Raw genomic sequence first — 15,119 nt, forward strand, 5'->3', positions numbered from 1 at the left:
CGCCTGACTAGGTCTAACCTCTTAAATGAACTTTTATACTTTCAAGGAACGGACAGAGCTGATATATTTGTGGCATATGATAAAATTCGAGGTTTTACCAAACAAAATTTATTTATGGAAACAAAATATTAAAGACCGAAAGTAGGTATGATTGTTTTGAGACAATCAGTGAAGTGACACTAGCGGACGACTACTATCTGTAATAGTTGCTTATCTAGACTCGTTGAAAGAAAGTTTTGATTATTATTTCAGTGAAGAAATGAAATTTTTTTAATAAAACACCTGGATTATGAATCCATTTCGGAGTGATGATCTGGCCGAAAACACTTCGATGAAAATATATTTTGATCGAATATTATTTTGTAAAAAACTGATACTGTTAAATTAAACAAATAAACAGAAGCCCTAATGTGCTCTCATTGTTGCGACGCAACAAATTCTCATGTCATCTTTAATCGACTTTAAATTGTTTATCCGACAATTCTCGATAAGTAAAACTCTCCTAATGAACATGCAAACTATTCTCATATTTTAATGTTTAACACGACCCACAGTTTGGGAAACTGTGTGTAAGAGTATAGAAAAGTATTTCTTAAGACATTTAATACTTTTTAATTTATGTTAGTCTGTGTAAAGGAAGTGCAGCACATTTGGAATACTGTTGGTAATTTGGAATACCGAAGTATCTAATAAACTACTAACGTTATCTAATTTGTAACACCGCAGATAATAGGGGCTAATGACCTGTTAACTAATAACATTTGAGGATGAACCGCCATTTTTACATTTTAGACTTAATCTGCAGAATAAGAAAACGTCAATCTGCAAAACTTTTTCAGCAAGTATTCAATCGTCCCAATCATGGTTAAAATATGTCTAAACTTTAGAGTGAAACTTTATCTACTCATTTGCATGTCCCTTCTATGGTTCCGTGTCAGTTTTGCGATAATTTCGAGAATACAAAGCGTGACATAAATTTTTAGGTATCAATGCCATGTTGCTAATTCGGAATACCGAAGGTGAAAGTAATTTGGTATATTCCAAAGCTTAGCAATGCTTTTGTTTCGCGCGTAACGGCTACCGCCGCGTCGGTTTGGGCCAGTGCTGTCCATTTATATTTACCTAAGATTATTCCTATATTGTGATTTTTGAGCCTAATTACATCAAGAAAGAAAATAATTTTATTATCTACACATTTTTTTTAAGTGTATAATGTGAAGGTAAATTGGAATACCGGTATTCAAAATTACCTGCACCTTAACGAAATCGATACTTCCCGTAATTTTTCATTTAAACCAAAGTTTCAGCTACTTTTTGTTTCTTATTATTACTGAAAATTTGAAACATAAAAGTTTATTAGTTTCCCTATGATGTCATGCAAGTTTATTTGTTCCCATCCTTTACTGTAATTTTTTATTCGTCTTAAACAAACTCGTCTTCCAAATATACTGCACTTCAGAGTTAGGCATTATTCGACTAAATTGTTCTTCGACTACCCTTCGAATAAAAATTTCGAATACAGTGAAGTTATTCGAATAAATTTTTAGTCGACTAAATTTTTATTCGTTATTCGTTATTCGTTCCTCGTTATTCGTCATTCGTTCCTCGTTATTCGTTCCTCGTTATTCGTCATTCGTTCCTCGTTATTCGTCATTCGTTCCTCGTTATTCGTTATTCGTCATTCGTTCCTCGTTATTCGTTCCTCGTTATTCGTTATTCTAAGGACCGCCGTGGCGACTAAGCGTCACGAATAAGCCGCTTCGGCTCGAGTAGGTACACTCGAAAAGTGTTCCCCTTGCCTCATTATACCTTAGGCCCGGCCGGAGCCGCTCCGACTCGGGTTCTGACCCCCGCTTATTCGTGTCGCTTAGTCGCCACGGCGGTCCTTCGAATAAGGAATAACGACTAAAAATTTAGTCGAATAACTTCACTTTATTCGAAATTTTTATTCGAGTTCAGTAGAATAAAAATGTAGTCGAATAAAAATTTATTTGACTAATGCCCAACTCTGCTGCACTTCCTCTACAATAGGATTCGGTTTAACTTTAACCTTCAGAGGGCCGGGCTGGCCACTACAGTGGCCATTGAAAATTTTAAAATTTGGACTAATGTTTCTAAGGGTTTTTGATATCGCTAATCCCGATTCTATGGTCAGAGTAACGAAATTTTACGCAGAAACATTTTACTATTTATTATGCTAGCTGCAGTCGTGCAACTCACTCTAATGCCCATGCATTATACAAAATGAATAATGATTGTGTATCTCTTTGTTGCGCTTTTTATCTGTTTATTATACTTCTTTTCCTTCCAAATAAAAAAAAAAAGAATTTATATGTCGGAAATTCGAATTTACGGTATTGATTGTTTCGTATGGAAATCCCCAAAACAGGGTGTAATGCACAATGGAGTGTCACATATAGAGCATATATAAAGAGTTCGACGTCTAGTTCGTCGTAATGAAGACAAATTGCATCGTCGGTTTTTATCCAGTAATTTTGGAAAATGACGACCTAAGTCGTAAGGGTTTGGGCAGATGAGAAGTGAAGTCATTCGGATCAAGATTCAGTAAACGTCTAAGCACTTGTAAACGAAATGAAGGAAAGGATACACGTTCATTATTCATTTTGTATAATGCATGGGCATTAGTGAGTTGCACGACTGCAGCTCGCATAATAAATAGTAAAATCAGAAAACTAAAAAAACAAATAAAAAAAAACACAAAAAACCCCAACAACAAAAAAATAGAGCAACAAAACTTTCTATGTCCACTTCGTTAGCTCTGGATAACGCTAAAGGAAAGAATCATATATGAATGTAACTGCTGTTATTTAGTTAGGCTTCTTTAAGTTGGCAACACTGTTTCTGTGTAAAATTCCGATACTCTGACCTTAGAATCATGATTAGCGATATCAAAAACCCTTTGAAACATTAAAGTTTAAATTTTAAAAATTCTAGTATATGCTATACCGTTCGCGGCCGGGCTGGCCACTGTAGTGGCCACCTAAGACTTTGGATACTTTGCCGGCTATTTTGGTGGTATATATGCATAAATTTTAAGTAAATAAAATTTACAATTTCAATGAAAAATTCCCGGCCCCCTAAGGGTTAAATTTTCCGTACATACATACTATGGAGCAAATATCATATAGGCTGAGAATACAGCGATTTATTATGTACAATTACTTAAAATCGTTCCATAATGTAACTACTTATAAAGTTTCTTTTATGGAAGCGAGTGATTTTGAAAAATGATCAAATATATTTGCACTCAAGTAATATTTAGAGTAATAATTTCTGGCTAAAAATATAATTTTTTGAATTTGTGTAGTTAAGAGAAAATGTTGCAAGTATTTTAAAAAATAATTGCAAGATTATAACACATTGCGTACAATAATATTAAATTATACGCATTTTATCATGTAAATGTAACAAGACCGTAACATGATCAAATTTTAATTCAATTAATATTCTCCACTCCATTACGAATTTCATGATTTCGCATTTATTAATTAGTTTAACGGATTTTGTGAATTCATTAAGCGATTCGTCCACCTTTTCATTTGTAATTCATAAATGTTGTATTAATTATTGTAGGACCAATGCAACCATATGGCTGACAAATACATCGAATATGATCCTGTTATAATCCTAGTGGATTTAATCTTACTTGACAAACGAGCATATAGGCATCTTCTTTACAATTGTGATTTGAAGCCTTGGTGGAAGTTAGTGATAATTATTTGGCTTGTTGAATCGTTTCGGAATCTTTCTTTATGCAACGACAATGAAAACAATACTGGAACTTTAAAAACATTTCAACACAACTTTGATGGATACTGCAATCTTTATTTAATTCTGTTTAAAACTGCTTTCTCCCTCGCTGCTTATGTCGTCATTGTGATTATTTTTACCAAAATCAAATGGTTCTTTTATGTGAAGAATCCCAATAAGTATAGTACGACACATCTATCAAAAGCAATAGTAATAGGTGGTTCTGGAAAATTATTAGGACTATTAGAAATTACATGGGGACATATCTTTTTGGCACCCCATTATCTTCTCATTTTGGGATATACCCTTCTGTGTTGGCTTACCGCTTATTCGGGTAAGTAACTTTGCAATTACAAAACTATTGTTAAGTGTCTACGTATAATTTAATTAGTTGACAAATTCATAAATATCATGTTACCAAAAAATAATTCGTTATTAACGTTATTCGTTTGTTCAAAGAATATTATAACACTACGTTGAATAAATCTTGATATAGAACTTGATATACATAATGTTATAATATCCTTTGATCTACCAATAGGAACTTTTGTCCCTCCTCTTATGAACTCTGAGGGGCGGTTTCACCCGCTAAATATGCAAACGGGTTAAAATAAAAAAACACGTATTTGTTATTTTTCGGTCCTCTAAAACATATCCGAAAACCTCTTCTTGTTACTTATCTGGCTAATGGAACTTGCAAAGCAGAACATCATGTTTTAACAAACATAGATTGACATACTATATAGTGTTTTCGAGACATTCAACTTTCTATTTTGTAAACCAAGTTCTTTGTATGATTAAACATACTGTGAAATGACTGATGCGTTCAGGGTGTGCTACACAGTGAGAGCAGGCCATAGTTCCTGTTTTGTTAAAGACAGAAAAAATGGTCCAGAAAAAGCTGAAATGATATAACAAATTCTATTTTCCTAAAATTTCACTCTTTTCATAAATATAACGATACACCTGCAAAGTACAATTACACCTTCTTTAAAATAGAACTTTAATAATATTTTCATGTTAATCTGTGGAACACTGTAACTGGTTAAGAACTTCTCTTGACATGTCAATGTCCCTATTTCTAATCACATCCCGATTTCTGCTCAGTACGCATATTTTTCATTTAATGTGAAAAGTTAAATAATATATTAGTTGTACAAAAAATTATTTTAAATTAGTTCGGTATTACTGAACAAAATGCTACGGCCCGCTGCTAAATAGATGGCAGTATTTTAAGAGAAATAAATTTATTAATTGTGTCCGTTGTAAAGAAACGTGATTTGAGCGATTCTATTAAGCGATTTTATTAAAAAAAACCTATTGAATCTTTAATATTTGCGCCAAAGTTAGGTTTTACCGTATTCAGTACGGAAATCGGAGAGCATACTGTTATTTTTTTTCAAGTTTTACGTTGTTTTCGCAGAAAAAATAGGTGAGTAGTAATACAGTCAATCTCATAGCCTGTAAGTCCCTGTTTCTGATCAGATAATTTCAATGAGGTGATCCTCGAATATAAGTATATACTTATTGTGGTAATTATTATATAAAGTTACATTTATTTATTTTATCGCTTCTTACCTTATAAACATGCCTCCAAGAACTAAAAAGAATATATCTACAAATAAGAAAGAAGAAAAATCTGAGAGAGTGAAGAAGGAAAGGTGTAAAAATAAATACTTAATGTATACTGAGGAAGATTTAAGGAATGCTTTAAAAGCTGTCAAGAAAGGAATGCCTATGAGAGCTGCTAGGCAGCAGTTCAAGGTGCCTTTCTCTACAATTAGAGCCAAGCACCAAGGTATATGTACTATTGAAAAAAAAGTGGCCCTCCAACAATTTTAACCAAGGACTAGGAGATTATGCTAGTTGACTGGATTCTTCTAATCGGTAACAAAGGCTTTCCGATGACTAAGGATATGCTATTGGACAGTGTGAAACTGTTACTCAAAAAAGTAAGCAGAGAGAATCCATTCACAAATGGAAGGCCGGGCAGGCATTGGTTTCAAGGGTTTATGAACCGTCACCCACAGCTTTCATTGAGATCACCTCAGAATTTATGTGAAAGGCGTGCTCAGGTGTCTGAGGAAAAATACGTAGACGATATCAAGAAGTTGAAGTTCACCTGAAATCGAAAAACCTTCTGGATATTCACCCATCCAGGGTTTTTAATTGTTACGAGTCAGCCTCTTTTTTTTGAGCCCAAAAGGCAATAAAGTTCTTACAAATAAACAATCTAAATGTATTTATAATATAGTTGGTGCAAATGAGAATCAATGCCTAACGACATTGATTACTGGTACAAATAAAATGTTATCTTTAACTTAATAGGATATTATTTTTTTAGTCAACATTTATTTATTTATAGGTAATGCAGCTGGTAAGCTATTGCCACCAATGATTATGTATTCATACCAAAGGCTACTGTCAACCATCATTGGCAAAGTGCCAAGGGGTTGGAGTGTAGGACGGTCTGATAATGGGTGGATGACTGGAGAGTCATTATATAAATACATGACCAATGTATTCCACCCATGGTGCATTGAAAATGGAATTATATTTCCAATAGTCATGTACCTAGATGCACATTCGTCACATGCTACAATGGCTCTAAGTAATTTCTGTGTGGAACATGAAATAGAACTTATTTTCATTGTATTCCAATTCGACCCATATAACCCAGCCAATGGATGTTGCCTTATTTCGTCCACTGAAGGAAGCTTGGAAAAAAGCTGTCACAGATTGGAGAATGGAAAATGGGGGGATAGCTGTAGCAAAACAAAACTTTGCACCAATTCTACAAACTGCTTTGCAATCTCTTAACCTTGCAGATATTTTATCGCGTGGCTTTACTGCATTTGGACTTGCACCACTTTCTGCAGATGCAATCAATTATGCAAAGTTATTGAATCACAATCTAGTACTGCAGCAGAAAAATATTAATACAAATAGCTCCACTGCACAACACAATACCCATGAATGCACTCTGACATTTATAGAGAATTGTACAAACATTAAAATACTGCAACTTTCTAAAGTGACTGAAGCTAGAAAACGAGAATGGTGCGGAGAAGAAAAGTATGAGGCGTTATTTTCAGTTTGGCTGAAATGTAGAAAGTTTATGTCTGATAAGAATGTAAGAGCAACAAACAGCAGAAGCATTGAAGTGTCTTCAGTACCAACGGTTAAAGATTTTTATTTTAATTTATAAATTAAAAATTTTGGTTCATTTTATTTTTTTTACAGGCTGATGTAGCTCCGAATAATAAATTAATTAGCATTGAATTTATTAACGAGGATAAGCCAAGTAGTAGCAAGTGTGATGGATTTACTGTAAATAATAATTTAGTTACGGAACACGTAGATTTAAATTCTATTAGTGGCAATGAGTTAACAAATAATTTAGACGTAAGCAACAGTGAGATAATTTCGTTTGAGAGTTTTCGAGAACAAGTAAAATGTAAAAATAATTCGAACACAGAAGAGAAATCAGATATTTCTTTACATGCCTTAATAATTGATTGTAATGCTGCAGTAACTGATGAAAATGCATGTCCAAATAAACATGGTACATACATAAGTATTTAAAATACATTTTTTTCTTCAAAAATATGTAAAATAATTATTTATAAATATATCACTAATTAATTACAACTAATAACAATACTACATGAATCCCTGAAACTTTCCGGAAAGTTCTCTTTTGGTCTGACGAAAAGTTATTAAGGAGTAATGAAACAAAAATAAAAAGAGAGAAAATTCCGGCCGTGGCAACTTCTGATAAATGGAGAGAATATAAGAAACGAAAAATGCAGATAAAAAAGAAAAAGAGGAACAAATAGAAGAAAGGAAGAAAATGAGACTTGAAAATGTAAAAATTAAAAAACAAAAAGATGAAGAGAAAATTAAACTAAAAAAACTGAAAGATGAAGATAAAACTAAACTAAAAAAACTGAAAGATGAAGAGAAAGCTAGAATTAAGATTGAGAAAGATGAAGAGGAAGCTAAACTAAAAAAACTGAAAGATGAAGAGAAATCTAAAATGAAAAAACTGAAAGAAGAGAAGCTGCCCTAAAAAGGAACAAGAAAAGAAAAATTAAAAAGGAGACAAAAAGCTTTGAATAGTATTTTACTACAGTTGCTTATTCCGTTGTAGGTTTACGTTTTGTATTGGCAATTTGAAAATTATTTTCGTTACAGATTTTGTTATAAATATTTTATATTTTTGTAAATAAAAGACATTTTAAAACTTTAAATAATTTTGTTTAATTGTGTTATCTAAAATATAATTATAGACTTTTCAATTGGAAGATAAATCGCACGTGGATATTTAAGCAGAAACTGGGTCACGCTCGTGAGCAAAAATGCGAGCATTTTTATTTTCGCTGAGCAGAAATAGGGACATTTTATACTTCATATTAAATCGACTATTATTAGGTGAAAATGTTTTTAAAAATACTTCTTGTTTATTTTGTGTGTAAAGGAGAGGTTAAATATTACGTCTAATGAGATTTTTTGTCGATTGTTGCATAAATAAATAATAAATATCTATTTTTACATTAGCAGAACTCTTACATGATTACAAATAGGGGCAGTGAGCTTAATGCCTAATAAGCGGGGTACACACCGTGTTGATACCACATTCTATGACAAACTTCCAACGGTATTTCTAACAGGAGAAATAACGTTTCTCTGAGAATTTATATGTATTATTTCTTTACGGTTAACCCTTCGTGGTCACTGTGGGCCAAATAGACCCGCGTTTTAACTTTGGAGTTTGATACCGGTGACTTCCTGGCTTTGAAAGGGCGTTGACCTGACATTTTACGGAAAGTTGAGGTTCTCTCTTCCGCTAGAGCCCGCCAGTTTCTGAATCAGAGTGCCCGTTGATGCGTGGCAGCCGTTACAAAAATATCGTTTTCGAGCGTAGATCGTTCGGGCCCCAAGTGTGACCAACGCGTAAATTTGATCGAAAAAGTGAAATTGTTTCATTCTACTCTAATTCGAGAAATTTACTTCAATAAAGTGTAATGTGTATGACTGTGACACAGAACACAGAATGTGTGTCGAATGCGCGGGAGAAGACTATATTCATTTCTTTTCATTTTTAAGTTATAGGCCGGTATTCGTAGTTGCTACTTATTCTTAAGCAAATGCTTAAGCATGCGGCATCCTCTACTAACCTAGTAGCTAGTAAAGGATGCCGAATGCTTAATCATTTGCTTAAGAATAAGTAGCCACTATGAATACAGGTCATAGCGTATTCGGACTGTCGCACTGGTGCGCACTGACAAGGGAAGATCCCGAACCCGAAAATTCAAAAAATTCTGAAACTTTGTGATTACGTGGGGGATTTCCTCCTGATTACAACGTTTTTTTTGTTTGCTGCCCAAATTCACTCGAAGAGGGTGATATTAACCCTTGAAAATTCGGCTATTTTCTGATTTTGTGTTATAACTCACGAATTGTAAGAGATAGAAAAAAAGTTTCAAGATAAAAGTTACTTCTTTTAATTAAATCTACCATTTAGTTCACGAGTTGTAACACAAAATCGGAAAATAACCGGATTTTCAGCGGTCAATTACACCCCCTTGGAGTTAATTTGGGCAGCAAACAAAAATTGCGTTGTAATCAGGAGGAAATTCTCTACATATTCACAGTTTCAGAATTTTTCGAATTTCCGGGTTCGGGATGTTCCTTTGTGAGTGTGAACTTTTTCGCTTCCGATTGGCTAAAATTTGCACTCAGAGCGCACCAGTGCAACCGTCGGAATTCGCTATTACTGTCTTATGAATAAAAATAATAACAAGAATCATTTTAATAATAAGAAATAGTTATTTCTCTAAATTAAACATGTTTTTTACTCCACAATTGACCATATTCAGATCTCAAAATAAATAAGTACCTTTTTTGAAACGCACACTGTGAAACTGTATATTTTCTAAAAGGACTACATTTTGTTAGTATCAGCCACAATCGGCACGAAAATTAATTGAAAAATAAAAAGGTTATGATTGTTTTAATAAAAAACTCATTTTTTAGGACTTTAAACTTTTCGATTTTTTTTACATGTCATTTCATTTCTTACTAAAATGCGACTGTTCCATCTTCCACAATGTTCAATGTGTGTACCTTAATTATGGGGACTCCATTGGGCTGATACAGTTCGTTCGATAACTATTTAAAAACTCGGCTGGGTCGAATCGATCCAGTGTGACCACCGCGGATCTTCACAGAAGTGTAACCACGATGGGTTAATGTTTTGTTTATAGAAAGTGAACCAATTACGCGAACGTACACAATGTCCCCGATTTACACCCCATTGGCGTTGATACTCATAGCGAATTCAGTATCTCGCACTGACTCTGTGCAGGTACCAAAAAATGACTTGGATTGGTTGATTCGTATAGAGCTATCTTCGTCTCTATCAGAAACAATTAATCCAACTCATTTTCTGGCATCAGCACGCAGTCAGTGCGAGATACCGAATTCGCTATCAACTTATCAAAGCCAACGCTTTGTCATGTTTTGAGGTTGAAGGATCACTTCAAGATCATTTTGTTCTACGACAACCTAACCTACGCATGTTATTGAATTCGTCTTCTTATCGGCAACAACACACTACTAAACAAAATACGCGGGGCCAGTTAAAAAACTCAATCGCGAAAAATATGATACAATAAAAAAAAAGTAAAATGCCTCTATTCGGCAAATTCCATCCAATAAATTTCCTACATAAAACAATTTTTGCTGCAGTTAATATATAACGAGTTATTTTAGACGACAGTTGTTGGCCCGACTGGCCCTGTATAATATTATTTCTTGAATGTTAATAACCGTTATAATTTATGTACTTACGGTAAATCCTCGTTATAGCCCCGTTTTTACCACGCGTAGTACGCCCGGTGACTATCCCCACCATTTCTTGGAATCCTTCGGTTGAGAGTGAGAGAATCCGAGAACGAGCGAGAGAGAACGAAACAGTTGACGAAGTTGCCGTCGACTCTTTCATTCCCTCTCGCTCGCTCTTGGGTTTTCTCACTCGCGGCATTGGCCGCACGGAATAGTGTCCGCAATGCGTCGTACGCCCGCCGCCAGCCCCGTTCGTCGAGTTTAATACGAGTGTTTACTGTATACTTATTTAGTCACATTGGACTTCATTATCAGACATAGTTATACAAGGTGAGTCACTGAAGAAAAGCCACCTGAATAACTTCTACAGTTTTTGAGATAGGAAGAAATGTTTAAAAGTCAAACGTTGTTTGCTATCGAGTGGCCCATTACGTGGTGGACAGAACGTTATCTCAGGTGGAGGTGCTTAGGACATGTGAAGGTCAACTTAATTTGTTTTCAATGGAACCATTTATTTCTGAATACTTACGATTGTAGACTAGGGCGGAGCGATACTATATAGGCGAAAATTTAAAGTTGATTTTTCCGTTGGCCTAGGTGCGGAATAGTTGTCTTTTGATTAACCAAACACAACTGTAAAAAAAATTTGGAAAATATTCATGTCTTCAGGTCCCTTTTTCTCCTAAATAATCATATAATCATTTTTAGGAGAAAAAGGAACCTGCAGACATGAATATTTTTCCAAAATTTGTTTACAATTGTGTTTGGTTAATCAAGAAACAACTATCTTGCACCCAGGCCAACAGAAAAATTCAAATTTAAATTTTCGCCTATATAGTATGATTATATAGTCATTTTTAGGAGAAAAAGGAACCTGCAGACATGAATATTTTTCCAAAAAATTTTTACAGTTGTGTTTGGTTAATCAAAAGACAACTATCCCGCACCCAGGCCTACTGAAAATTCAAATTTAAATTTTCCGCTCCGCCCTATTGTAGACCTTCACTAGGTGTTTTCAGTGACCATAGTCATATAAAGCCATTCAGCTTGATTCGCAATACTGTCATCAAGGTTCCTTGAAAAATGTAAAGATATAACCCTTTTCCATTCATTACATATACATAATTTATCTCGCGTCCTAGGCTCATAGCTCTTATTGTTAGCTCGCCAAGAGCCAGTTGTACTTGCGTGTGACGTCAGCGCCTCACATGCTGTATTTATATACGAATATTCAATATTAGTATTAAAATATGCAAGTATGGTTATAGTATTTGTGTTCATGCAAAACAGCAAAAATTGTTCCGACTTGAATTGGCAAAGTCGCACATGACAAAGCGCACGAATATTTTATTTTCGGTAAATGTTTACTTTAGAGGAGGATTCTCCGATTTCAATCACCTTGACATATGTTGTCGAAGTCATCATTCTGAACAACATTTCCCTTTAAACATTTTGGCGGTCGGGTTCAGTTTACTAGATATTCGCAAAAAAACTTTAGTTTGCACTAGAACTACCGAGTTTAACCCAGACCCACATCGGCTTGCTACCATGGTTTACGCGTCCGCAAGCGGGCACGCGCCCCGCCCTAATCTAACCCCAACCAATACTAATACCGTCGGTTGTGAAACAGATTTCAATCTATTATGCGGAAAGTTTTTTATTAATATCTCTGGAACTAAAGCTAACCGCCAAAAAGTTTAAAGAGAAATGTTGTTCAGAATGATGACCCTCATCGCGTGATGCTTGTAACCGCAATCTCATTTTTAATATCCCCCAAACTCACATCGGTTCGCTACCTACCATGCTTTACGCGCCCGTGAGGCACCCCCTCCCCCAACCTAGCCCCAATCAATACTAATACAGTCGGCTGTGAAACAGTCAGACGGTATGCCAGTCAGACAATAGGCAGATTTCATTGTACAATTACGCCAAGTTATTTGCAAATATTTTGTAAACCAAAGCAGAGCGCCAAAAAGTTTAGAGGGAAATGTTGTTCAGAATGATGATCTTGGCAACATGTGTGAAGCTCAACGTCATCGGAGAATCCTCCCCTAAAGTAAACATTTACCATATTTGACAAATAATCGTAGACGAATATTTGGCATATTTTTTAACACATATATGGATGGAGTTTGAATAATGTAACCGCAGCATAAGCGAAATAGTGGTTTGAAATCACTCCTAGCCACATGATTTGTATGAAAGTGGGGTCGATAGAGAGGGAATACTGTTTACACTCTTTATTATATTTACAATACAATATTTATAATTATAATTCGCTTATCTACACTTTTTATAATTTCAGTGGTATCCAACAGCGGGAAACTGGAATCTATCGTCGTCTTAGGAATTGGCACACTAGTTTACATTTATGCATCTAATTTTTCTGCTACAATGTTCGAATCTTTGGAACTAATGTACTGATATGTGTTCCGTAAATAAATAAATTTCTTTCATAAATTTGATTAACCGTATGTCAACCCTAAAAATGCGAGACTTAGTGCTACGCACGAAGAAAAGTATATAAGGACGAATGTCTGAACTGTTTTGCGCTCAAAGTAAATATATGCTGTCTCTAGAACTATATTGATAAAATTGATTTCTTTCGGTGCAAAATAGGGCCTCCTATTCGTTAGGGAATTTGTTAGGGTAATAGTCAAGGATACAGTCGAAAGTCGCGTTCTTACGTCATTCTTGGGAAAATTAATTTTAAAGTTCTAATATACATTTGCATTTAAGAGTGGAAACCATTAAAAAAACCGAGACCATAGATCTTGGCAATTGCAGCCTTCAGATGACGCTGTTGGATGTGTCAGACGGGCAGCAGGATCTGCTGCCGGTCTGCCGGCAGAACCGTAGCCTAATGCGGACACAGATCACACCGAATCTGCCGGTAGACTCCGCTGCCAGATTTGGTTATCAGGGTATAAAGTATGGTAAGTGGTATGAGGAAATAAGAATAGAAAGGACACCAGAATATTCGATTCTTGGTATAGAATGGTCTGAAAAGAAATAGTTGAGGACTGAGCAAGGTTCAAATTGGGAAATACAATTTTACCCGGGAGGAAACGTATTAGAAAGAATGACAGAAAAAAGTGTTTAGTGTGTGGCGCTGAAGGGCAGAGACTTGTAGAGACACTATAATAAGAGTCTGTCCACGAGCTTTATGTCCGCTATGTTTTGGCTTAATCCAACGAGAGAGAAAGAGATATACACCATTTTACTTTTAACCACTTTTAACAACTTTTACGTTTATGGCGGTATTTTACTTCGTGTAAGTAGTACATATACATATGGCAATAAATCCTCAAAAAAGGTTATGTTATGAAATTGTTTATGAATATACATACATTATTTTTTTACTACCCAAATGCACGTTTACAAACAATTAGAAGAGTATGACAAAAAACGTTTTTTATTCATTTTCAAACATATATTTTAAAAAAAAAATGTGTTTCAATTAAAATTTGTATGATTGACAGATTTAAAAATCAGCGGGAATAGACAAAAAGTGGCGGACCAATCAAAAGTGGCCTTCTCATGGCCAGACTCTTATTATAGTGTCCCTAGAGACTGGGGAACACATGCTTGAAGAATGTATGGAAAGAGAATCAGGATAAACGATTATGATACAAAAATGGCCAGGAAAATACTAGAGAACAAGGGATATACTGAAAAATAGATAAGATTCAAGAATTGAAGAGAAGGGGCAGTGGAACTGAAAAAGAGAGTGGAAGCTGAAATGAAACAGAACGAAAAGATAGGAATGCATGGGATGGGCAGGAAGAATAGAGGGAAAGAAAGAGGGACACGCAAGTGGACAGACTAAGCCTAGAATTGAAGAGAGGAAAATTGTGCGACGGTATCGATATAGCGAGGCGAGGTAAAATAAACAATTAAGTTAAATTCAATTGCGTTGCTAGCAAAGTTAAAAATAGCGGTAGTTAGAAGCAGAAGAATAGAGTAAGAAGCGGACAGTGAGAGAAAATATGATAAAGTAGAATGAGAGTAATGAGAAGAGGATGTAGACATAGAAGTGTGGACTTATTATAACGGCAATGGAAGCCTTGTAACCCGAAAAGGAACTCAATAAACTTACTATTAAATTAGATTTGTAATATTAATATATTTAACATTCCTTAAGAGGTACAATACTCCATCCACGGACTAATCTGTCGAATCCAGAAGAGAACAAATTGCAGACTCCGCTATCTTCTGCCCAAGCTACCGACGAGACCATTCTCCGGTGACCCTGAAATTAATTTAAAGAATTTAATGTTAAAGTAATTATTATTTATTACTTTTACATCACAATACATTAAGGTTAAAAGCACTTTTTGGCTCTAGAACATATTGTGGGAATAATTTTCTAAATTAAAGATATCACTTAAAAACTGATCTTTTTTTAGTATCTATTCGAAAACACAGTTCGACAAAATTTGACTTTTTTCGGACTTGTAACATTCAATAGCCGTTTCTTATAGGTTTTTGTGCCCTGA

General features: G+C 34.8%; 2 protein-coding genes and 3 long non-coding RNA genes across 8 annotated transcripts in view; 4 read left to right on the forward strand and 1 right to left on the reverse strand.

The window, feature by feature from the left end:
- Arv1 (ACAT-related protein required for viability 1) overlaps nt 1-13,080 on the forward strand; it is a 30,948-nt gene extending 17,868 nt beyond the window's left edge. For both annotated transcript variants that reach the window (XM_076808664.1, XM_076808665.1), the window contains exons 3-4: nt 3,595-4,105; nt 12,926-13,080. In XM_076808664.1, the coding sequence (XP_076664779.1) occupies nt 3,595-4,105; nt 12,926-13,044 (630 nt within the window). In that variant the 3' untranslated portion in view covers nt 13,045-13,080. The remainder of the gene's footprint in view (nt 1-3,594; nt 4,106-12,925) is intronic.
- LOC143367067 (uncharacterized) overlaps nt 1-15,119 on the forward strand; it is a 309,917-nt gene that overhangs the window by 155,698 nt on the left and 139,100 nt on the right. The gene's annotated exons all lie outside the window — the stretch shown is intronic.
- Nucleotides 1-15,119, forward strand: part of LOC143367096 (uncharacterized) — a 104,506-nt gene that overhangs the window by 56,502 nt on the left and 32,885 nt on the right. The window lies entirely within an intron of this gene.
- Nucleotides 4,121-8,965, forward strand: LOC143367090 (uncharacterized). 2 transcript variants are annotated; one of them, XR_013084952.1, is made up of 4 exons: nt 4,121-6,067; nt 6,137-6,952; nt 7,015-7,147; nt 7,907-8,965. It is a non-coding gene; the product is annotated as an uncharacterized LOC143367090 (long non-coding RNA). The 2 variants fall into 2 exon arrangements; XR_013084951.1 differs by having other exon boundaries at nt 7,015-8,965.
- Nucleotides 12,846-15,119, reverse strand: part of Wdr37 (WD repeat domain 37) — an 86,123-nt gene continuing 83,849 nt past the window's right edge. For both annotated transcript variants that reach the window (XM_076808594.1, XM_076808593.1), the window contains exon 8: nt 12,846-14,872. In XM_076808594.1, coding sequence (XP_076664709.1) covers nt 14,750-14,872 — 123 coding nt within the window. In that variant the 3' untranslated portion in view covers nt 12,846-14,749. The remainder of the gene's footprint in view (nt 14,873-15,119) is intronic.

Source organism: Andrena cerasifolii, chromosome 3, assembly GCF_050908995.1.
Source record: "Andrena cerasifolii isolate SP2316 chromosome 3, iyAndCera1_principal, whole genome shotgun sequence".
In the NCBI taxonomy this organism is placed as follows: Eukaryota; Metazoa; Arthropoda; class Insecta; order Hymenoptera; family Andrenidae; genus Andrena; species Andrena cerasifolii.